Below are 21309 nucleotides of genomic sequence, written 5' to 3' on the forward strand. Positions count from 1 at the left end.
TTCGACTGGTCATTGTTTGTGAATTTATTATACACAATTATAAAAAAATACTATTACCAAGTTGTCTGTTAAGGTTACGGGAGCCTTCACTGTCAAAAGTAAGATATATATAATTTGTCCCCCTAATGCCATAAAATATGGATGGTCCCCTTAATGCCTCAAAAATAATATTATATATACACTGGTCTCCATAAACCCTTCTACATATATACCTGTCCCCTTAAAACCTGCAACATACTTACAAATTATTAAGGAGACCGCAAATTACGTATATTTTTTGTTAATTAATTTAAGAAGCCTAAATTTTGTACTCATAATAAATGATCATTTCAATACTAAATTATTAACAAAAAAGCAAAATAAAGTATAAAACAAAAAATATACAAATTGTCTCCTTAATGCCGTAAAAAATATACGGTCTCCTTAATGCCGTAAGTAGATATATATATATATATATATATATATTGGTGGTATTCAAAATATAACCATGCAATAATAAAGTAAAACTAACGCGATATCATCTTTTATTCATATCATTTTGATTAGTAAAGTCGATTTCTAAAGAAATAAAACAGATAAATAAAATTGGTCAGTGCACTACAATTAACAATAAATATTGTTGTTTTCTGCTTTTTCACCATTAAAACCAATGGGTGTAACATCACATAATTATATACTAGTTTATTCGTTAATGTGAACAAAATGTTCTTATTTGCTATAGGAACCTGTATACAAGACCGACATAGACTCCGAAATTGTTTCCCTAATTAACACATCTAATCAGTTTATTATGGGTACAGTAAATAACAAACACAAGTTCAAATAATAGTGTCGAAAAATTTCACGATAATTGACATTTAAAACAGCATTTATATCAAGCTCAAGCGAAGTAAACACAACATATATATTTCAAGGTCAAAACGAACATTTTGCAAAAGCCTTTGAATGAGCTTAAATAGCTTACGACATCTTATCTATACGTGTCGTCTGTTGAACCACGCAAAATGATGTTTATCAAAATATAATCTTTGTGATTTTAAAAAATTATGTTAAAAAACAGTTCAAGACACTGTCACAGCAACTCAAACAGGTATGTATTATTTCTTCTAAAAATAATTCGTTCATAAAAAATGTTAAGCCGAAACTAATCTTGCATATTTGATTCACTATCATAAAACAAACGACGTTTAATAGCTAAAACTAAAAAGTATGTATTAAAGATATTTTAGAACATGTCATTGTCCATGAAATCGTCGTCGTATTCCAGAGGATCTTCATATCCTCCAAAATCCATCCCATATTCAGATCCGCCTTCGTCATCATCGTCTTCATCGAGATAGTTTTCACTTCCAAAAATATTCAGCAATTGCTGAACTAATCTTAAACTGTCTGTGCTCCCAGCACCCACGGCCTTTGGAGAGGAAGCTTTTGCTCCAGCGTCATCATCGTCGTCATCGCTTATCTCGTCAAAGTCGGATTTTATCCCTTGCTTCAAAGCGTTGATAGTAATCAGGTCCTTCGGGGCTAGTTTTACACGGTCTGTAATGGACACTCCCTTTTTGTTCGCCATACAATTTACACGTTCAAATATTGATGGATGAGCTTTAAGTAAAAGCATCTCAATCAAACGGCGTTTACAATGGTCCTCGTGATTTTTGTTTCCTTTCATGCGTCTCAGAATATGGAAAACTGTGTCTCCTCGTTTCGTGATCATAAGTGGATCTGCATTGTATTTGTTTAGCAATAGATTTACGGCGTTTACATTTCCTTTTTCGCATGCAACATGAAGAGGTGTCCGTCCGTACTTGTCAAACGCATTAACGTCCACTACTGCAGCTAGATTGGCTACAAGTTTGATATTTCCCTTGTGAATAGCAGCATGCAATGGCGTAAATCCCTGTTTTTGAGGTTTTGATTTGTCTGCGTATTGCAACAGCATGCGTGTCGCAGTCTGCTTGCCCGTATTAATAGCATAGAATAACGGGGTTTGACCGAAGAAGTCCATTACGTCAGGATTCGCCTTCTCATCGATGAGCAGCTGGATCAGCTGCCTGTCGTTCTTCCAAACAGCGACATGAAATAGTGACATGCCTTTGATGAAAGATTTCTTGCCATACGATGCAATTCTCAGAGTATCCTGACTTTTGTCATGCCTCAGAAGGACCCTGACAGTTTCCAAATGACATCTGATGGCTGCCAGAAATATCGGATAATGACCACGATGGTCCTTGACCTTTACGTTTGCACCTTTGCTCAGAATTCTTTTGACGATTTCACCTAAACCAAGATCAGCAGCGATATGAAGAGGCGACCTCTTAAATTTTCCACCCTTCTCGTCCAATGGCGAATTATAGTCAATGAGAAGTTGGATGATATCGGCATGCTTATAGATTACTGCCTTGTGCAGTGCCGTCAGGTTTTTATCATTTTTCACGGACGGATCAGCGCCATGCTGCAACAGACATTTTACTGCATAAGAAAAGCCCTTTCTGGCTGCAACAATCAACGGATAATTCCCATTAACGGCGTTTCCTTTGTCATTGATATCTATACCTTGGTACTCAACAATTGTATCGAGAACCTTGTTTGCTTCAAACATGTTTCCTCTTTTATGCATCGCTACATAGATTGTGTCTCCCGAAACTTTCGCTCCATGGCTTAGAAGTAACTTCATCATGCCAATATCACCGGAATGTGTTGCCAGAAGTAGTGGATCGACTTGGTCCTTTGGAAAAACTTCTTGCTCAATCAGTTCTTTCGCCAATACACTCAGCCCACTGTATAGCGTATAACCCGGAAGGTACATCACCATTTCCGTCATTTTGATCCCGTAGTCGAGGAAGTATCCGGTCATTTTCATTACAGGGACAGTGAACAGATCCTGATCGAAATGCTTTTCCCGGATGTACCTGATGAATGTCTTCACGAAACCTTCGTCTTTAAATGCGCTGTGTTTAAGTATACCAAAGTCAATGCCAGTGAGTACATCAACGGTGTTTGGGCGAGGACCTTTACGTTGGAGCTGTTGGAATTCGTCATGTGACGGCTCCTTTGCCACAAGATTGCAGTTTTTTCGACCAAGCATGTTTGCAAACTTTTCACACAGAGCATCATAGTGTTTCTTTGGTACTTCAACACGAAGCTCGTCCTCTCTGGCTGGGGCGATAGTAACTCGTTCCATCAGGAAATCTCTCGGGCATAACTCAATGCATTCCATGAGTTTGTGACTTCCAAGGACTACCCCAACCATGTCCCCGTTCACATTGTGACTAAAGGTGTACTCACCAGAATGATCGATCAACAACAACAGGTCATGAACATGGCTTTTCAGAGAAGATTTTAAAGTTTCAAGGAATGTATGAGTAACGTCAACTCCAAAACATTTTGCAACATTTCTCACATGGTCGGACACTTTGGTAGCATTTTGTAAATCAAGCTCCTTCATTCTCATATTCTGTTCTGCCCAGACAGCAACCAAAGCCAAGAACTTATGGAACTGCTCTTCATCCTTGCCTTTGTACAACTGGTCAATATATGTTTTGAAGTGTATTTCCGGTTTGCTGAAGAAAACAGAGCCCAGCTTGATCAACGCTTCACTTCGGACGAACAAAGTTGCACACTGCGGAAATCCAAACACAAGGTCTTCTCTTTGACCTTCTTGTAGGTTAAATACCCCTTCTGCCTTCCTAACACAATCTTCATATTCAATGCGGTAGTTATCAATCATGTCCTCAGAATTGTTTTTTTTTGCCCTCGACATTAGAATTTTTTTCTTCTCGTTAAATGACAAATGCATCTTTGACGACAAGAGCAAAACGTATCCATCCTTGTCATCAAACATTGTGAGCTTGTCCATTTCCTCCAAAGCTTCCTCTTTAATGTAGTGCCTTGTGGTAATTATGATTCTCAAACGATTCTGCTTTGCAGCTCTCTCCATTTCAGGCAGGTACGGTTTCCAATCAGCAAGAAGATTCTGATTAAGTGCACCGCCTCCAAAGATATCGTCCACGATGACCGTATTAAAAAGCTTTAATGACCAATCCACTTTTCTCCAGTCTAATGCATGCTGAAGTTTAAGGCAGTTTTCCGGCTTCGTGCCGTCAGCTAGGGCCAGCTTGGCTGCCATGGCAGTTTTCCCCTCACCTGGATGACCAGTTAGCACGATGAAATGCTTCTCTTTTAGCAAATCAATGGCTTTTTGAAAACGGGCTGTTTTCACGTAGAATTCATCATCAAAGCTCTCTTCAAAGAACCATAACGTTGTCTCTATGAAAATGATAAATGTTTTGTATATACACTTGTTTAGTAGATTTTCTTTTGAAATACATATTTCTGCTGATTTGTAAAATGCCATCCGATTGCCAAAGATATTCCAATGAGTATATTTTCAAACTGACAACTCTTAATTAAGTAGAAAATGTGAATAGGCATGTTGGTTTTAAAAAGTCCTTAGAAATATAGATCATGTTAATAGGCAATACAAATCATTATACCCCGGAGGCTTTTCATTTCGGGCGTCACAACGTCGAGGGTCTTTGTCATCAGCTCGGCGATATCAGATTTAACGTCATTCAGCCCACATGAATGGCCAAGTGTTACCATCGCCTAGTTGTAAACATATATAGGTATGACCATTTGATTTACGCTTGTAAATTAATATGTTTTAATAGCTATAAAAGTAGTTGAGTCTGCATGACTATATTTATTCATACATTCACGAACCAGCCGTTAATATCAACGTACAAATGTTGACAAAGAGCATTTGACCTTTGAACAGACAACATATATTACTCTCATGACGAATGCTAATTACTATCAACCTTTCTAAATTATTCCATACCCACCCAACACAATAAGAGATAAGAAAATACACAACAACAAGAAAACAACAATGTTCAACAAAAATGTCAACGTAAACAAAATTTCCTACTTGACAAAGGTTGACAATCAACATAAAACAATGTGTATGACGTTGACTATTTACAATAATACAATGAAAACTTCAAGGACAAGCCATGTAGACGAAAATTAAAAAATAAACCCTGTTTTGAGATACTATGCAACGGTCTTAGCGACAATTAACTAGAAACAAAAACATATAAAGACCACATGCACAACTTACATTTTCCAGCAAACTCCAGTTCTTTTGGAACTCCTTTTGTTCAAGATAAGCAACATTCTTATGCTGCATCTGAAAATTCACGTCATTAAAAAGCGTGTTTTATAAATTTATTTGCGACCTTTTTAGCGGTGCTGACAAACACAACCAATGGATAAATAAGAATCCCATTTAAATAAACATGCATTAAGTGAACATGTATATGTGCAAAGGACTGTATAAACGTACAGCATGAGGCCAAACTAAGTTACAAACAGATGTTTCGGTCTGATTGAAACTGTTCACTGACAGTACTTAAAGGTGGGCCGCATTCATATTTTGTAACATCTAAAACAAATATTGTATATCAGGTCAAATGATATTGTTAAGTTGAACATTATTATTTACGTAGAAAGGCCGTAGAAATTTAAATGTATACCTTGTTACGGAGATTTCTTATTCGCACGATGTTTGCAATAATAGGAGGCATGGTGTCCGTTATTTTGCTGTTGTCTTTCTCTTTCCAAATAGGATTGTTTGGCTGCAAGTTGCAGATGTTTCTGAGTAGAACAATCAGCAGACTGACGTCAAATCTTTGTGAGTCTGGATTAGGATTGAGCAGACGATATTGCTCCTTAGTAATTACACCATCTTTATGCAATTTATCAATTACGCGTTTTTGATTTCTCAGTTCATTCAGCAGGTCATTTGGGTTAACAATAGAGTCGAATTTTGCCCTGAGAACCTTGCAAGCATCCATAAAAAGAAGATGAAGGCGCAGGTAGTACTGTTCATTCTGGGTTCCATCCACCGACCCCGGCGTCACTGCAGCCGCCATTCTGGAACGAAATATCACTTTACCTTATAGCACAGACAAAAACCACATACAGTATTTGAAATGTTAAACATAAACCCCGTCTGGATTTAGGGTCAACGCTAATGACATAGAACGCAAAAACACACAAACACAAACCAGAAACATGAAACAACAACACGAGACAGCACAAAACAACACACTACATACATGTGTTTATTATGTATAAAGGTTATATATATATATATATATATATATATATATATATATATATATATATATATATATATGTATATTTATTTTTACAGTGTTCTGTTAGTGTACTGTTAAACCATTTAGTCAGTTGTAAATTATCAATTTAAACTTAATTGCTTTTGTAGGGACAGTCAATAAAATAGAGACACAAGTCAACAATCACATTTTACATATAATGGTTTGGGTATGTTACCTTGCGAAAATGAAACAGTCCATTTGGTGGAAGGGTTATTTTAGAGCCCTTCACACTGCAGTTAAGGATCAAAACATTAAATGTTTGAAAACAATCACTTTTATTAAATTTTGTGGTTCAATATTTAGCAAGCATAATATATACATTAGATAAAAGTAATAAGTGTAAGTGTAAGTGTTATTAGGAGTTGAGCAAATTTTAAGAAAAAAAATATTTCAGCAGATTTTCGATTAAAAAGCATTTGCAGTTTTACGGATATATATTTGTTTAAAATGAATATGTTTCTATGTCAAAATAAGCAACACTATCCTGTCAGCAATGTTTTGTGGCTTTGTGACGATTGAAGCTATTTTAAGAAATAAATCTGCATTTTTGTAGCCTGGATATGAATTTAATACGCCTTTTCACACTATTTTATCGAAATAATTTCATTCTTTTCGGTGGTTTATATTTAAGCTTTTGGCTACTGAGCTTGTTTCAGTAGTTTTTCATATCAATATGATTAGTGTGTTATCAGTGAATTACACATGTTATTTTACTGGTTCAAAGTTTTGGTGCTCACTCGGTGAAAAATAATGCGAACTAACGCTAAAACAATCAATTATCCATATATTTCTGATTTGAAAATATATCATCAAAAAAACAACAACATTGGGTTGTCTGGGGCACTTGACACAAAAATATACATTAGTGTTGGGAATTGGTTCCAGTTTGACTATCGATAATCGGTTCCATTCAAGTAACTGAAGAATTTTCGGACTGAAAAAAAAATCAATTATAATTATCCTACGCTGTTTTATGTAAGGGGAGTAACCGATACCTTACATTTTATACTGTATATCGATCGGTTTAGCATTGGTTTCAATTAATTCAATCAAAATGGCTGCTTCCGGTATAAACACTGTGGCTCAAATTTTGCAGATTTAATCCTTTGTTTTTACAATAAATGTGTTTTGACCATATTGGACGTATTTCTTTATCGTTCTGTGCACTTTAGGATCATTATTTATTTTAACATGTGTTTCCGATAATGATATACTGTTGCGTTATTAGTGATGATTTGGATTGAAATCAGAATGATGAACAATGTAATATTTGTTTCAAGTCATAAAACACGTAACCAGAATTCGACCTTATGACCTGTGTCATTGTTTGGTCCAAATTAATGTATCAAAGTCATTTTAAACTTAATTCTGACAAAACAACACTTTCGAACAAATATCTTTTCACAAATAGCGATATTAACACTAGTCCGGGTAAATGTACGTAAGCCTAATTTTAGTTCTTTTACCTTAATTTCTGGTCCATGACCATAAATGTTCTCTTATGTTCTCTTTACATACACTTGTACTTTTCATTTCGAACATGCCATTGATTTTACTGGGATAATTTAAAAGAAATTAATTCAAGAAATTAAAATGTCTGAGGTTTGATTCTGCCTGTGTGTAAAAGATAATTTTTTACATCCGAAAACAACCCTGATAAATGTCTAAAAACAGTTTCAAATGATGTTAATTTGATTCAAGTAGATTTGATTTATGTAAGTTGTTTCAAACTTTTTCCTAAAAACCAGGGTTATTGTTTATTATGAATGAACGCCATACTTAAAATATGTTTAATTATGTTAGAAATTTGGTTTATCCATATAATGTGTTTACTAAAAACAGTTTAATAAATAGTATGTTTTCGGACATTTTTCCACTGTCCAGTGGAGGTTTAGTTCATGATTGCATTCAAATGGGTTGAGGGCAACTATATTGAACAATCTTTCCTATTTATACTGATTGCGAGTAAAATGATATTTTTCAATCTTTGCTCGCTTCGGCTTTTATGAAAACTGACAAAATTGTATTTTGGCAAAAATCCGAGGAACAAAACATTAATTTGGTGTGGCCTAAACGTAAAATTGAAACACTTATGACAACAGTACATTTAACATATCATAAATTAACTCTTTCTGAAATGTTGATTTATAATTTATGAACACATTCCGAAGACTTTTTCGTATAACTGTTTGCGGTCTGATTTTGCAAATGTTTTAATAATCAAAGCGCTGACAGCGCTGCAAGACTGTCGGTGATGTAACTGACGCAAGCAAACACTACCGCAAAGTTCTTTCAAATGAAACGTGATCAAATGATTTTATACAAATGATGAACACTCTTTAAGGTAGATGAAGAAGGATAAATGTAATTATGATAAGCACAAATATATTGGCCCTACTTAATCATATATCCAATGGCCTACAAGGTTCTTAATTCAAGTTTCCTAAGTTTTAACCGCTTTAAATTAGTTAAATGCATATTCCTTATGTTAAAATTGCTTCAATTTATGACGTCGCTTTTAATAGTTTCAGTAAGCAATTACATTCCTTCATTTCATTAGGGTCTGTTGAAGCCAATGTCTTTAAAATGCAAAAACAATACAAACTATACCCAAGATTCAAGGGACAAAATAAAAATATAACTTTAAAATGATGCTCTTTCAAGCCTAAAAATGCCTCTCAGAATTTCTATCAACAGAGTCCACATATCTACAAAATTAATTTTGTGCTTGAGTTACTTTCTTTGATATAAAAGTGAAAACAAATCTGTATGGTGCTGTGGCATCATATCATGAAAAAAAAACAATATCTTTAAAATTTGTTTCTAGTTTGTTTTTATTATAAAAGTGTTAATAAATCTGCATGGTGCTGAAGAAAAAAAACTAATGTCTTAAATTTTAAACCTCCAGCATTAATTAGCGCCATGCTGTCAAGAATGTATGGACAATTGAATGAAATATGCATGGACCGAAATGACAGCTGGTTTGTCATTGACAAAAGATGCCTTAGAGGCAGTTTTAAGATTATGCTATTCTAAGTATGAGGGTAGTTGGTCAAGTTTTCAATCGTATTTAGATAATGGCTGATATTTGCTGATAAACATGTATCCTCCTAGCAGCAGGGAATAAGTAAATGACATAGTTTTAATGACCAATATTGGGTTTGTGACCTTGACCTCCAAATTCAAAGGGGTCATCTGCTGGTCACCCCAAACCTAAATTTCAAGTTTGAAGGCCATGGGTGCAGACTTTGTCGAGTTGTCACACAGGCAAGCTTTTTGCGTTCAATGTCTCTGTGACAAATAAATACTGGTCAGGCCAAACCCCAAAGTCAAGTTGTTGAAGGGCCATGGGTGCAGGCTTTGTCCAGTCATTATTAGTACAACCTTTAAGCATTCAAGGTCACTGTGACCTTGTCTTTCTTTTGACCCAATGACCCATTAAATCAATAGGATCATCTAATAATCAGGCTTAGCCTCCATGTTGAGTTTCAGGGCCATAGGTGCAGGCATTGTCAACATATCAGTCAGACATGCTTTGACACCCTCCTGTTCAAGGTCACTGTGACCTTTGACCATATTACCCCTAAAATCAAAAGGCGTCATCTACTGGTTAAACCAAACTTTCATGTCAAGTTTGACAATAGGTCTAGGAATTGTAGAGTTATCACCCGGAAAAGCTTTGGTCTACTGTCAGACAGACGGACGTAGCAGCCAACATGTGCAAAGCAAGATACTCCTCTTCTTTGAAGGGGTCATAATAAATTGAATTGATTAAATATTTTTGTTTATTATGTTAATTAACTTACACTACATACAACAAGTTCCATTTTGATATTTTCGAATGCTCATTATACATGTATATGGGTTTTGATCTGACTATGAACATGAAACTACATAATGATGTTCCCTCCTATCAATTCTAAATTTAAATAACCATGAGAAAAAAAACAACATGTTTTCACTGCACCATGAATAAATATGTCAAACAAAATAAATGTCAAGTTATTCAAGATTAATTTAACACTGTTCTTTTGATGATTTCCGTGCATTCCTGACTGCAGGTTTTTCCCATTTTTCCACACAGTTATTTCATATTGGCCTTACAAGGTCAGATCTTGAGTTGGGTCTTCATTGCTGGACACTATCTCTTTATTTCCACAGAAAACACACTGGTGCAAGTTTCACTGCAACAACTGCAAAAAAAGTTATATTATATTCTAACTGAACTCTGCATCAATATTCAATTATATTTTATTGGATTTAGGAAATGTCTTTGTTTTAAAGGGTTCATATAAATTAATGCATTTTTTTTTCAATTTAATCCATTATCATGCTGGACTCTTTGACATTGATGGTTAAAACAAAGAAGGCATATGATTTGTGTACAGATTAAACATTATTAATTATAATTATGTTCTTTAATAAATAGACAAGTGGCAACGATTTCCCCAGTTAAAAAGTTTACATTTGCATATCTGCAGATTAATCAATTGCATTTCTTTTGCTTTGATCATTTATGTCAAATGAGTTAGACATGATAACATATTAAAATAAGAAATATATTTTTGGGCATAAAATTATAGTGTGTGCCTTCAATCTAGAAATAAATTTCTTCTCAACATATGCTAAATTATAAAAAAAATATATAAACCAAGATTTTGATTATGACATACCTGCGTAGTTAGTGGTCTCCATAACTGCTCAGAAATGCTCCCTATGACAAACTAAGTGCTGGTGTATGGCTGGGGAATAGTGCTGCTCCAACCAATAGGGCATTTCTTCCTACAGGTGGACCAGCTCCTCAATATGGTTTCTGTCATGGCAATGATAACAGTATGTAACATGCCCTTTTCTATTTTCCAGAGAATGAATCCGCCAATCTAAATTACAAATTTAAGAACAAATTTATACATATGCAAGTGTAATGTTGTTAAAAACAAACCATTTAGGTGCAACAAAACTATAAGATTTTAGGTGAGAATTGAGCCAAATCAAAACATTTAGTCATTGAAAGCTGCACTCTCACAGATTTACTGTTTTTACAACTTTTGTATTTTTTGTCTTGGAATGACCTATTTTTTGCGTAAATATCTGCAAACCAGTGATATAAGACTACTGACAAAATATTACATTGCAGACTTCCATATTTCAGGTCGAAATCTAAGGTTTTATGGCTTAAAGCATTACTAACGATTTAAGAAAAATGCATAAAACATTTTGAACTTAAATATAAACATTTCCTGACTAATTTATTATCAGCAATCTTATATGAATGGTTAACATGCATTTTCACATAAATTGGCCCATTCCAAGACAAAAAATAAATAAAGTAGTCAAAATGTTCAATCTGTGAGAATGCTGCACTCTCAGTCACAGATTGAATGTTTTGACAACTTCTTTACTTTTTGGCTTGGAATAAGCTAATGAAAAGCAGTATGAAAACTGATGATATAAGACTGCTGACAAAAGATATGATCATGTGTTTTTTATATTTACATTTGTGACTAATTGTTTTATGGTTTAAAGCATTACTAACGCTTTACTAATAATGAGATTTTGGGCATAGAACATCATCTTTTGATCGTATTAAAATAAGAAATCAGCGTTCCAATATTTTCACTTGTCTTTTTTGACTGAATTAATATAAGAAAGCAGCGATCTACTTTTCCAGTTGTCTGTTATGACCAGTGTTCAGAAATTCGCATAAAATAATTCATTACAAGATCAAGAAATAAAAAAAGAGTTAGTAAAACAGTCAATCTGTGAGAGTGCAGCTTAAACATTTAAAGTGATATGCATTATCAGCCAAGTACAGACCTATTCACATCCTGGCTACACAACCAGTATATTCATCAGCTTTACTGATTCGAACCAGGCACATTTACATTGGTAGACTAGCATTTTACCAATCTGTGCTGGCCAGTAAAGTTTTCATTTAAAAATAAGAATTCAAAATGTATATACCTTAGTTCATTTTTTGCCAACTCTGTTTCAACTGAACTTCCTAAATGGATGAGAAGTTTCAAAAAATAATTACAATATCTCAGCAAATGCCTGCATTTATGTGTTTCTTGTGCAATCTGTCAGCTTTGGTAGGCTCATGTTTCATTTTGTCCATCTCAATACTAATAATCTTCTAGTCTGATGTATTGCCATCCGATTTTTAAGTAAGGTCAGGCAGCCATTTCAGCTTTGTTCCAGTTGACAGCCATTTCAGCTTTGTTCCAGTTGATTGTATCAGATGATGTTAACAATACAGGCACTTCTCAATCTGAAAGTTTACAAAAGAACATGGCCTGTAATATTTAATAAAAAAAATATAATCGTCAACCCCTGGATGATGGGTTCTAAAGTAAACCTGTGAGAAAAGATGCTACTGGTATGGTGCTTGAACCCACGACCATGTGAACACTTGCATGGAGATCTGTCAAACTGAGCTAACCGGGTAACTGATTTTTAGGCAGTTCCCAGCTTGGCTCTACAATTGACAGGTGCATTATACATTATAAAGAAAATAAATCAAACACTTGATAGTAACTTGACTGATCTTTTTACAAATTTTGAAATGGCATATCCTTTACATACATTTTTTGTTGTACCAAAAGTGGGTAGCTATTCTGATTGGGATTCCGGTCAGATAATTATCTAAAATATGAGTTATGTACACAAAAAATAAAATGCGACGAATTATTATGAGTTTGATGAGTGTTTTCCTTCATTTCATACTGTCAAAACATAATGATATAAACTGTTATACATGAAGAGCACCTGCAAGGCTGCGGTACATAGATTTCCAACAATCGGAGCTTTCTGGCCATGGTCAAGTTGTTAAAATTATGTATACAAAAGGTGACTGGTCTATCTCGAAGTTAACCTGAGATGGTCCAGTTGCTATGCTAGGTAAAATGGTTGTGTTTAAATGCATTAAATGCTTGTTTTGTGAAAAAAATCTTTGCACTTTCATGGTTTACATATTAACTAAAATACGAATATAAACCTTTAATATCTATTTCAAACATATAATACTTATCTGACTACAATTTCAATATCTTTCAACCCCCCCCCACCTGTTTTGCAAAAACCCGATTAGACGTAAGGGATTGTAAGAATCCCATATAACACGTCTATTTTTTTAGACTATTGAAGCACATATGTTCTTTTTTGATGGTTGAGACGTTTTAGGTTAAACAACAATTAAAAATGCAAAATAATTTTAGTAAATAATCAACTCTGAATTGAAAGTAACATGAAGATGTTGTAATGAAGGATTTGCCATATCTATATAATGTAAATATATGTATATTTATTTTCTTTGAATCGTAAAAAGAGTCTGTCAATGTACAAATATTTAGACTAAGAGATGTGGATCAGCTAGATGTACCTTCTAGTCCAAATAATTGTACGTTGACAGATTTTTTTTAACGATTTTTGACACAACAAATCCTTCACGTACAAGTTTTGTACGACAAGTGGGTAGTTATTCGGATCGGGATTCCGGGGTTAAAGCATATTGCGTCAATAACATTTCATAAAAAAAGAAATATTACCAGATAATGTTATTTTATATAAATTCCGTAACCAAAAAGTAATATCCAGCAAATAATTATGAGTTTGATGGTTCATACATGCCATATTTTCTGGAGACCATTCAGGGGGATTTGTTCAGAAGGCTGAAAATTCAGGGGGATTTTGGTGGTATTCAGGGGGATTTTTTAGCAGGTTTAAGTTTGCGAAATTTCAAAGTATATTTAGATGCGAAAGTACGAAAAATTGAATTCACATAATTATATTTCGCTATGAAAACCTCTTAACTTTTTCATTATACAGAATTATTTTATGTCATGATTTATCATATTCTTATGATACACTGTCATGTCATGCTGTAATACTGTACATTAAATTTAACTTCCTCCAAAGTCTTTTAAAAAATTATGCTTAATACTATCAGCTATGATGACGTTCAGACACTAAGAGAATGGAATGAATTTTATTAATTTTTACCTTTTCCAAAATAGTAATATTTCTTTGCCTTTGATCATTTCTTCTAATTAATTAATCACTTGTTTTCTTTTGGTATTTATCCAACCTTTTTTAAACAGTCATTTCACCCTTGCGGAGTTGTTTCTTTACATTCAATTTCACTCACATACTGTGGTTTCACTTTGTCATTATTGCCTGATGTAAAATATCTAATATCCGGGAGACCGGGGGATGGATCGAAATTCTGGGGGATATTTTCCCCCGCCGGGGGATATGGCATGTATGATGGTTTCTTCTTCATTTCATTCTGTCAAAACATAACAATATATACATGAAGAGCACCTGCGAGGCTGCAGTTCACAATTTTACAACAATCGGAACATTTCGGCCATCAATTGTAACAACTGGCCATCTTCTGTATGCTTCGAGATAGTCAATTCCTGTTGGATACTGGCCTAGGTGTTCCCATTGTTCGGCCATGGCCGAGTTGTTACGATTGTATTATCTCGAAGCTTGTCGGAGGTGGCCGAGTTATTACAATTGGGTCCAGTTGTTCCGCTTGGCATAATTGTTGTCTGTGTCAGTCAACTTTCCTTTCAATGGAAAGGTAAAAACTGTGTTTTAATGTATTAAATGCTCTTTTTTGCAAAATAGCTTTGCACTTCCATGGTAAAATATGAATATAAACCTTAATTATCTATTTCAACCATAAAATACTTCATTTAATACAATTTCAATATTTTTCAAACACTCCCGCTTTTTGCACAAACCCATTTAGACGTTAGGGATTGGAAGAATTCCGTATAACACGTCTATTATTTCAGACTAATGTACATGTACCTTCGTGTCCGAAATCGATCACTTCCTGGCAGCTCATTTCTGGATTGTCTCCATCTAAATTTAACATTTTTAGACGCATACATTGATGCCATTTTTTTCGATTGATGTTGAATCAATAACACTAAATACAGGTCGGTTGTTTTGTAAAGGAACGTGTTCGAAGTAACATTCAATTTCATTTCCGCATAATCGCCGCCATATTGTGTATTACTTTAAAAACTACACCCTATAGTACAGAATTACAATAGGCATAACGTTGAAACACTGTGATAGTTATAATCCAAATAACTTACTCAAACAAATACAATAGTTTGATTGCTGCTGAAAATAAATCATTTGAAACATAAAAGCTATTTAACAAAATATTACATTATATGAACTCTTTAACCGCGTATGATTTATTTCTTAATAGCTTTCATTCATAAAATATGTTCTTTGCCGGGGTTTGCCGGGTCAGTCTTGAACGCCGGGATAAGTGTGACGTCTCACGGGGTGCAAACATGTGGTGTAGCTTACTATTGGTTGTAGGGTAAAATGACTTCGTATGTAAATGCTATACTTTCATTATTTTTCATTACTTTGTTCAATAAAACTCACCAAATTGCAACGGTACAACTATACTAAGAGTAACACGCAATGTTTGTCATAAAAAAGGCAATAACGCGTTAAATACACATAAGCAAGTACTTGACGCCCGCATTCACGTAAGTAGTTCTGTTGCTACGCAGGTGGTGTGTATTAATATATTCATGTTCAATATGTCGTGTCAGGCGACTAGTCGCGTTTCTGAAATACCGCTCTCTAAAGACTGTCGGCTTGCAGCCGACAGTCTAAAAATGAATTTCTTCGTTTTGTGTTCAACTTGAATTGTTTCCATACCGTTATCGATGTAAGTGATTTCACCTACATATTATCACGACCCCGGTCATTATTCATTAGAAAAAGTATTTCCTTTTCTGTTTAAATATTGGCTCCCTCGATATATTATTGATTCCCCGACAATGTTATGTACCAGTCAATTGTAACCACGTCCCCCACCACCCTCGTTCGGGGAATAGCGGGGACTTTGACCTTTGGTCCAGCCGATCTTAGGTAAAATTCCCGCCCTGCGGAGAAAAACTGCTGGTAAAATCCCCACCAAATGTCCCATCGTAAGTAAGGCCCATTCACCGCTGTTGTTTGAAAAACCACCGCATTCTCTCGGCACTGCGATGCCACCTGGAAAGTCAAAACACGGTCCATTTTCCACGCTATCCCCGGTACATCCCCGAACCGAGGGCGTGATTATAATTGACTGGTGCATTAAATTGTAGTTAAAATAAATATATAAGGTCAACATGTTTGGTCTTTGAAGACTCTTAGTGCGGCTATTGCTGTTGGTATAACTTTTATTGCTACTGCTACTTCTGCTGCTACTGCTACTGCTGCCGCTTCTTCTGATATTGCTCCGACTATTGCTCCTCTTCCTCCTCCTGCTACTACTACTTCTACTACTTCTACTGCTGCTGCTACTATTACTACTACTCTACTGCTGCTACTGCTACAACTACTAGTCTACTGCTCTTCTGCATCTGCTACTGCTGCTGCTGCTGCTATACTACTACTACTTCTACTATACTACTACTCTACTACTGCTGCTGCTGCAACTGTTTCTGCTGCTACTGCTGCTGCTGCTGCTACTGCTACTGCTATTACTACTACTACTACTACTACTGCTGCTGCTAGTGATGCTGCTAAAATTTCTGCTGCTGTTAAATTGAATTGAATTTATTTGAATTACTTCTTTACTACTACTACTGCTGCTGCTACTGATGCTGCTGCTGCTTCTGCTGCAAAAACCTCTGCTGCTGCTTATAATTTTGCTGCTGATCTTCCTCTACTACTACTACTCCTTCTACTACTGCTACTGCTGCTGCTGCTGCTACTGCTTCTCCTATTACTACTACTTAAATACTTTGCCATATAGTTAAGAAAACATTTTGCCCCCATGAGCGCCATGTTGTCAGGATTATTTGGACATTGAATGAAAATGACAGCTGATTTGTCATTGACATTGTTTGTCTTTGAGGCAGTTTTAAGATTATGACCAAGTGTGAGGGTAGTAGGTACAGTTTTTAATCATGTTCAGATGATGACTGATATTTGCAGCTAAAACTGTATCCTCTTATCAGAAGGGAATATGTAAATATGAATAAATTTTAATGATGTATATGAGTTGTGACCTTGACCTTTGATCCAATGACATCTTAAATCAATAGGGGTCATCTACTGGTCAGGCCCAGCCAGGCATTGTTGAGTTACACTTGGAGATGCTTTGTTAACTTGTTCGCGTAAAAGGTCACTGTGATCTTGACCTTTGGCCCGATGACTCCTAAAATAGGGGTCAACTACTGCTCAGACCAAGCCTCCATGTCATGTTTGATGACCATAAGTCCAGGAATAGTTGAGTTTGCCTTCAAGGTCACTGTGACCTTGACCTTTGACCCGATGAACTTTAAAACCAATATGCGTCATTTACATGTCAGATCCAACCTCCAAGTCAAGTCTGAGGGCCATGGGTGCAGGTAATTTCGAGTTATCACTCGGACAACATTTAATCATTCACGGTCACTGTGACCTTGACCTTTGACTCGATGACACCTTAAATCAATAGGGGGCATCTACTGATCAAGCCCAGCAGTCCATGTCAAGTATGATAACCATAGGTCTAGTCATTTTTGAGTTTTCACTCGGACAAGCTATAAAATCCTTTTACCATTAAAAGGATTTTAAAGCTTGTCCGAGTGAAAACTCAAAAATGAATGAAAAAGGTCTCTGTGACCTTGACCTTTGACCCGATGACACCTTAAATCAGTAGGGGTCATCTACTGATCAGGCTAAACCCTCATGTCAAGTTTGATGATTATATCTCCAGAAATTGTTGAGTAATCACTCGGACAAGCTTTGGTTTACCGACGGACCGACCAACATGTACAAAGCAATATGCCCCCCCCCCCCTTCGAAGAAGCAATATTTGTTTTGTTGCTGCTGTTACTACTTCTACTGCTGCTGTTCCTGTTGCTGTTGCTGCTACTGCCACTGCTACTTCTACTGCTACTTCTACTTCTTACTTGGCCATATAGTTCAGAAATACATATCTATATATTCAATTATAAAATTCTACAGCAATATTTGTTTTATGTTCGACAAGAATTGAACTTAACAAATTGAGATAAAGCGTTAAACCTAAGAAACATGCACAATAGAAAGATGGATTAAAACTTATTATTATAGCACAAAACCACTGACTGGAACACTGCATATTCTGCAAGTGCCAGGTATATGCAGGCATTTATCAAAAATCTAATTAAAAATGTTTTTTCGTAAAATTTTGACAACTCCTTCAACCATAAAACATGTCGCCAAAGATTTATGGTTAAGTCATGAAACAATCATAAAAAAAAATAATAATAAATTTTTGCTGTGGTAAACCCTCAAGATCGAGGTATGAATCTCACAATAATTCTGCCATTAATCAGTTAATACCACAACTAAAATATAAAGTCCTGGTTGGAATCAGTAAAAGCTTCAAACAAGGATAAGTAGAGGTGAATTATCATTTATGAGATAGAAACCAGATTTATGATAAGGATAGGAACAAAGTATGACTGAAGCGTTAAAGCTGCACTCTCAATGATTTTGACAACTTTTTTAAATTTTTGTCTTTGAACGAGCCATTTTTTGCAAAAATCCATGGCAACCAGTTATGTATGACTGCCGAGTGCTGACAAAATATTAGATCGCAGATTTCTATATTTAAAATAAAAAAAATGATGTTTTATGCGTTTCGGTTTTAGTAACGGTTTAAGCCATAAAACATTAATTTTCGAACGGAAATATGAATATCTGCAATCTGATCTTTTGTCAGCAATCTTTTATCATTGGTTTACCGATATTTACGCAAAAGTTTGCTCTTTCCAAGAAAGTTGTTAAATGTAAAAAAAGTGTTATATCTGTGAGAGTGCAGATTTAAATGTTTTTGAAGAGTTTAGTTTCGTTTTTGATCATTTTTAATGTTATTCACATACTTAAATGCGGCAACTGTACAGCATATTTACTTTAGGTAAAATAGTAACGTAAGTATCGTAATCAATCTAATTGGTGTCTTTAAAAGAATATTGTTACCCATTTTAGTGCATATAAAATAATATTTACTTACGTTATCTCCCTTGTGGTTCAGTATTCTTTTCAGATATTTCTATTACATTTCCGACCTTTTTGTGAAAACTTCTTATTAAAAAGTACCGTATACTGTTGCATAGTATTTAAAGATGTCGGCAGCAGTGTGAAGAGAAAGTAAAACCAACCTTTTAAACAAATCACATTCACATTAAAACTTCCTCAGTGTCTAGACGTATCGATTTGGGATTTCCGGAAAATTCAACTTTCGCTTTACCGACAAAAGGCGACAACTCAAGCAGAATGAAGTATTAACTGAAACACAGTTAACTACCCTTAAGCCATTCGACTTTGTTGTATTCTTTTGAATGGCTATGATATAATAATATTAGCAACGGCGCTTGGTTACATGTTCATGGGTTGGCTGAGTTCCAACTAACAAGTGCTATGAATCTCTCTCTCTCTCTCTCTCTCTCTCTCTCTCTCTCTCTCTATATATATATATATATATCCCTCTCTTCGTGATTTGAGTAAAGAAACATTAACTTAATATTTTCATTTATATTTAAAGGAAACAAAAAATCTGCTGTAAACTATAAAGGCAAATTAATTTAAATCAACACCATTTTCAATAACATTCCTATTTTTTTATCAAAATAATAACACAAAAAAAGCAAATTGCAGACGACTTCGGCATTAAACATGGTTGAAAAATAGACCAAATACGAGCCAGATTCCTTGCCGGTGACAGAGAGCCCGAGCTCAAGCCATGTGGCAGGAATGATTTAAATGTGCTATCTACATATTAACATGTTCAGTGATGATATATTATGACGCATGTTCATGTGTTAATCATTGCATGAAATATTCTTATTGTTTTCGTGTATATGTTTTTATATTGTTATTTTTATTGTGTATTTAAATCATGAAACAATTATATGATATTGTCATAATATCGAATGTGTCATGTTGCGAATAGTGCGATGTGGGTACAATAAATGCTCTCCTCTAGCGGAAATAACGCAGGATAATATCAAACAAATTGAACACGACTTTATTTAACGCATTTAACGTATAAAGGAAAAAAATACACATTCATTTTTTAGCATTACCGCTTGGCTCAATATTCCGGAGGCTCGAAGTATTTAAGGTCCCTGGAATATCGAGCTAAAGGGTTTCGACTGCAAGTGATTAAATATTGGGTGTTTTGGGAGGAAACTAGTTCGTGTTAAAAACAGGTGGTAGAACCTTTTTTAGTTTTATTAAAGACGTTACCATTTGAAGAAGGCTAGTAATAAACCACAGTTACTTCATAAGGGAATCGGAATCTTTTTTCTGGATAATGTTTTGATTGTAATATAATTTAAATTTGCCTGTATATGGATACCAACTGTTTGTAGTTCAAATGCATGCTGTAAGGTGAGTTTGAACTTCCTGTAAACTCAGTGCATGCATATAGATAGGCACAAATTACTTTCAGTTCTATTACATGATTGTAGGTGGGGACAAACAGCTTGCAGCTAAAATGCATGCTTTTAGGTTGCCTCGAGCCGCATGCAGTCTCAATGCATGCCTATAGATAGGCACAATATACCTGCCTTTCCAATGCATGCCTTTATGTGGTCACAAATTGCTTGCAGTTCCAGTGCGTGCCTGTTTGTGGCCACGAGATAACTGCCTGAAAATTGGCACAGTCGACCTGCCTGTAAGTAGTCACAAACTGCTTGCATTTCCAATGCATGCATTAAGGTGGCCATGAGCTACCTGCAGTCCAGTGCGCGCCTGTATATGTACACGAGCTACATGCAGTAACAATACTTGCTTGTAGGTTGGCACTAGCTACCTGCATGCAGATGGGCATGAACTACCTACAAATTAATCCCTACATATGGACACCGGCTACCTGCCTGTAGGTGGTGTACAAGCTACATGCAGTTCCAATGTTTGCCTGTAGATTAGCACAGACTACATGCAATTCAAATAAATACCTGAAGGTTTGCGCGAGCTACATGCAGATCCTATGCATCTCTGTAGACGAACACGTGCAACTTGCAGTTCAAATGCATCCCTGTGGATGTGCACTTGCTACATGCAATTCTAATGAATGCCTGTAGATGGACACGAGCTACCATCAGTTCAAATGAAT

At 35.3% G+C, this 21309-nt stretch overlaps 2 protein-coding genes across 3 annotated transcripts in view; one reads left to right on the forward strand and one right to left on the reverse strand.

Moving 5' to 3' along the window:
• Window positions 1-21309, forward strand: part of LOC128230447 (protein HIRA-like) — a 257743-nt gene that overhangs the window by 156410 nt on the left and 80024 nt on the right.
• Window positions 508-19442, reverse strand: LOC128230441 (uncharacterized). 2 transcript variants are annotated; one of them, XM_052942709.1, is made up of 5 exons: window positions 19352-19442; window positions 5538-5937; window positions 5123-5191; window positions 4494-4605; window positions 508-4266 (listed from the first exon to the last, which is right to left on the reverse strand). In XM_052942709.1, the coding sequence occupies exons 2-5, from the start codon at window positions 5934-5936 to the stop codon at window positions 1226-1228; spliced, it is 3621 nt and encodes a 1206-aa protein (XP_052798669.1). In that variant the 5' UTR covers window position 5937; window positions 19352-19442; the 3' UTR covers window positions 508-1225. The 2 variants fall into 2 exon arrangements, with proteins under 2 accessions (XP_052798669.1, XP_052798668.1); XM_052942708.1 differs by having other exon boundaries at window positions 19204-19426.

This window comes from Mya arenaria, chromosome 4 (assembly GCF_026914265.1).
Source record: "Mya arenaria isolate MELC-2E11 chromosome 4, ASM2691426v1".
NCBI lineage: Eukaryota > Metazoa > Mollusca > Bivalvia > Myida > Myidae > Mya > Mya arenaria.

Bases quoted from the DNA above. Each gene is read 5' to 3' on its own strand.
- LOC128230441 (XM_052942709.1), bottom strand. From the start codon at position 5,936: ATGGCGGCTGCAGTGACGCCGGGGTCGGTGGATGGAACCCAGAATGAA. The intron at 5,192-5,537 runs GTATACATTTAA...GTGAATTTTCAG, and splicing joins TAAGAAATCTCCGTAACAAG to ATGCAGCATAAGAATGTTGC. The intron at 4,606-5,122 runs GTAAGTTGTGCA...GTTTACAACTAG, and splicing joins ACTGGAGTTTGCTGGAAAAT to GCGATGGTAACACTTGGCCA.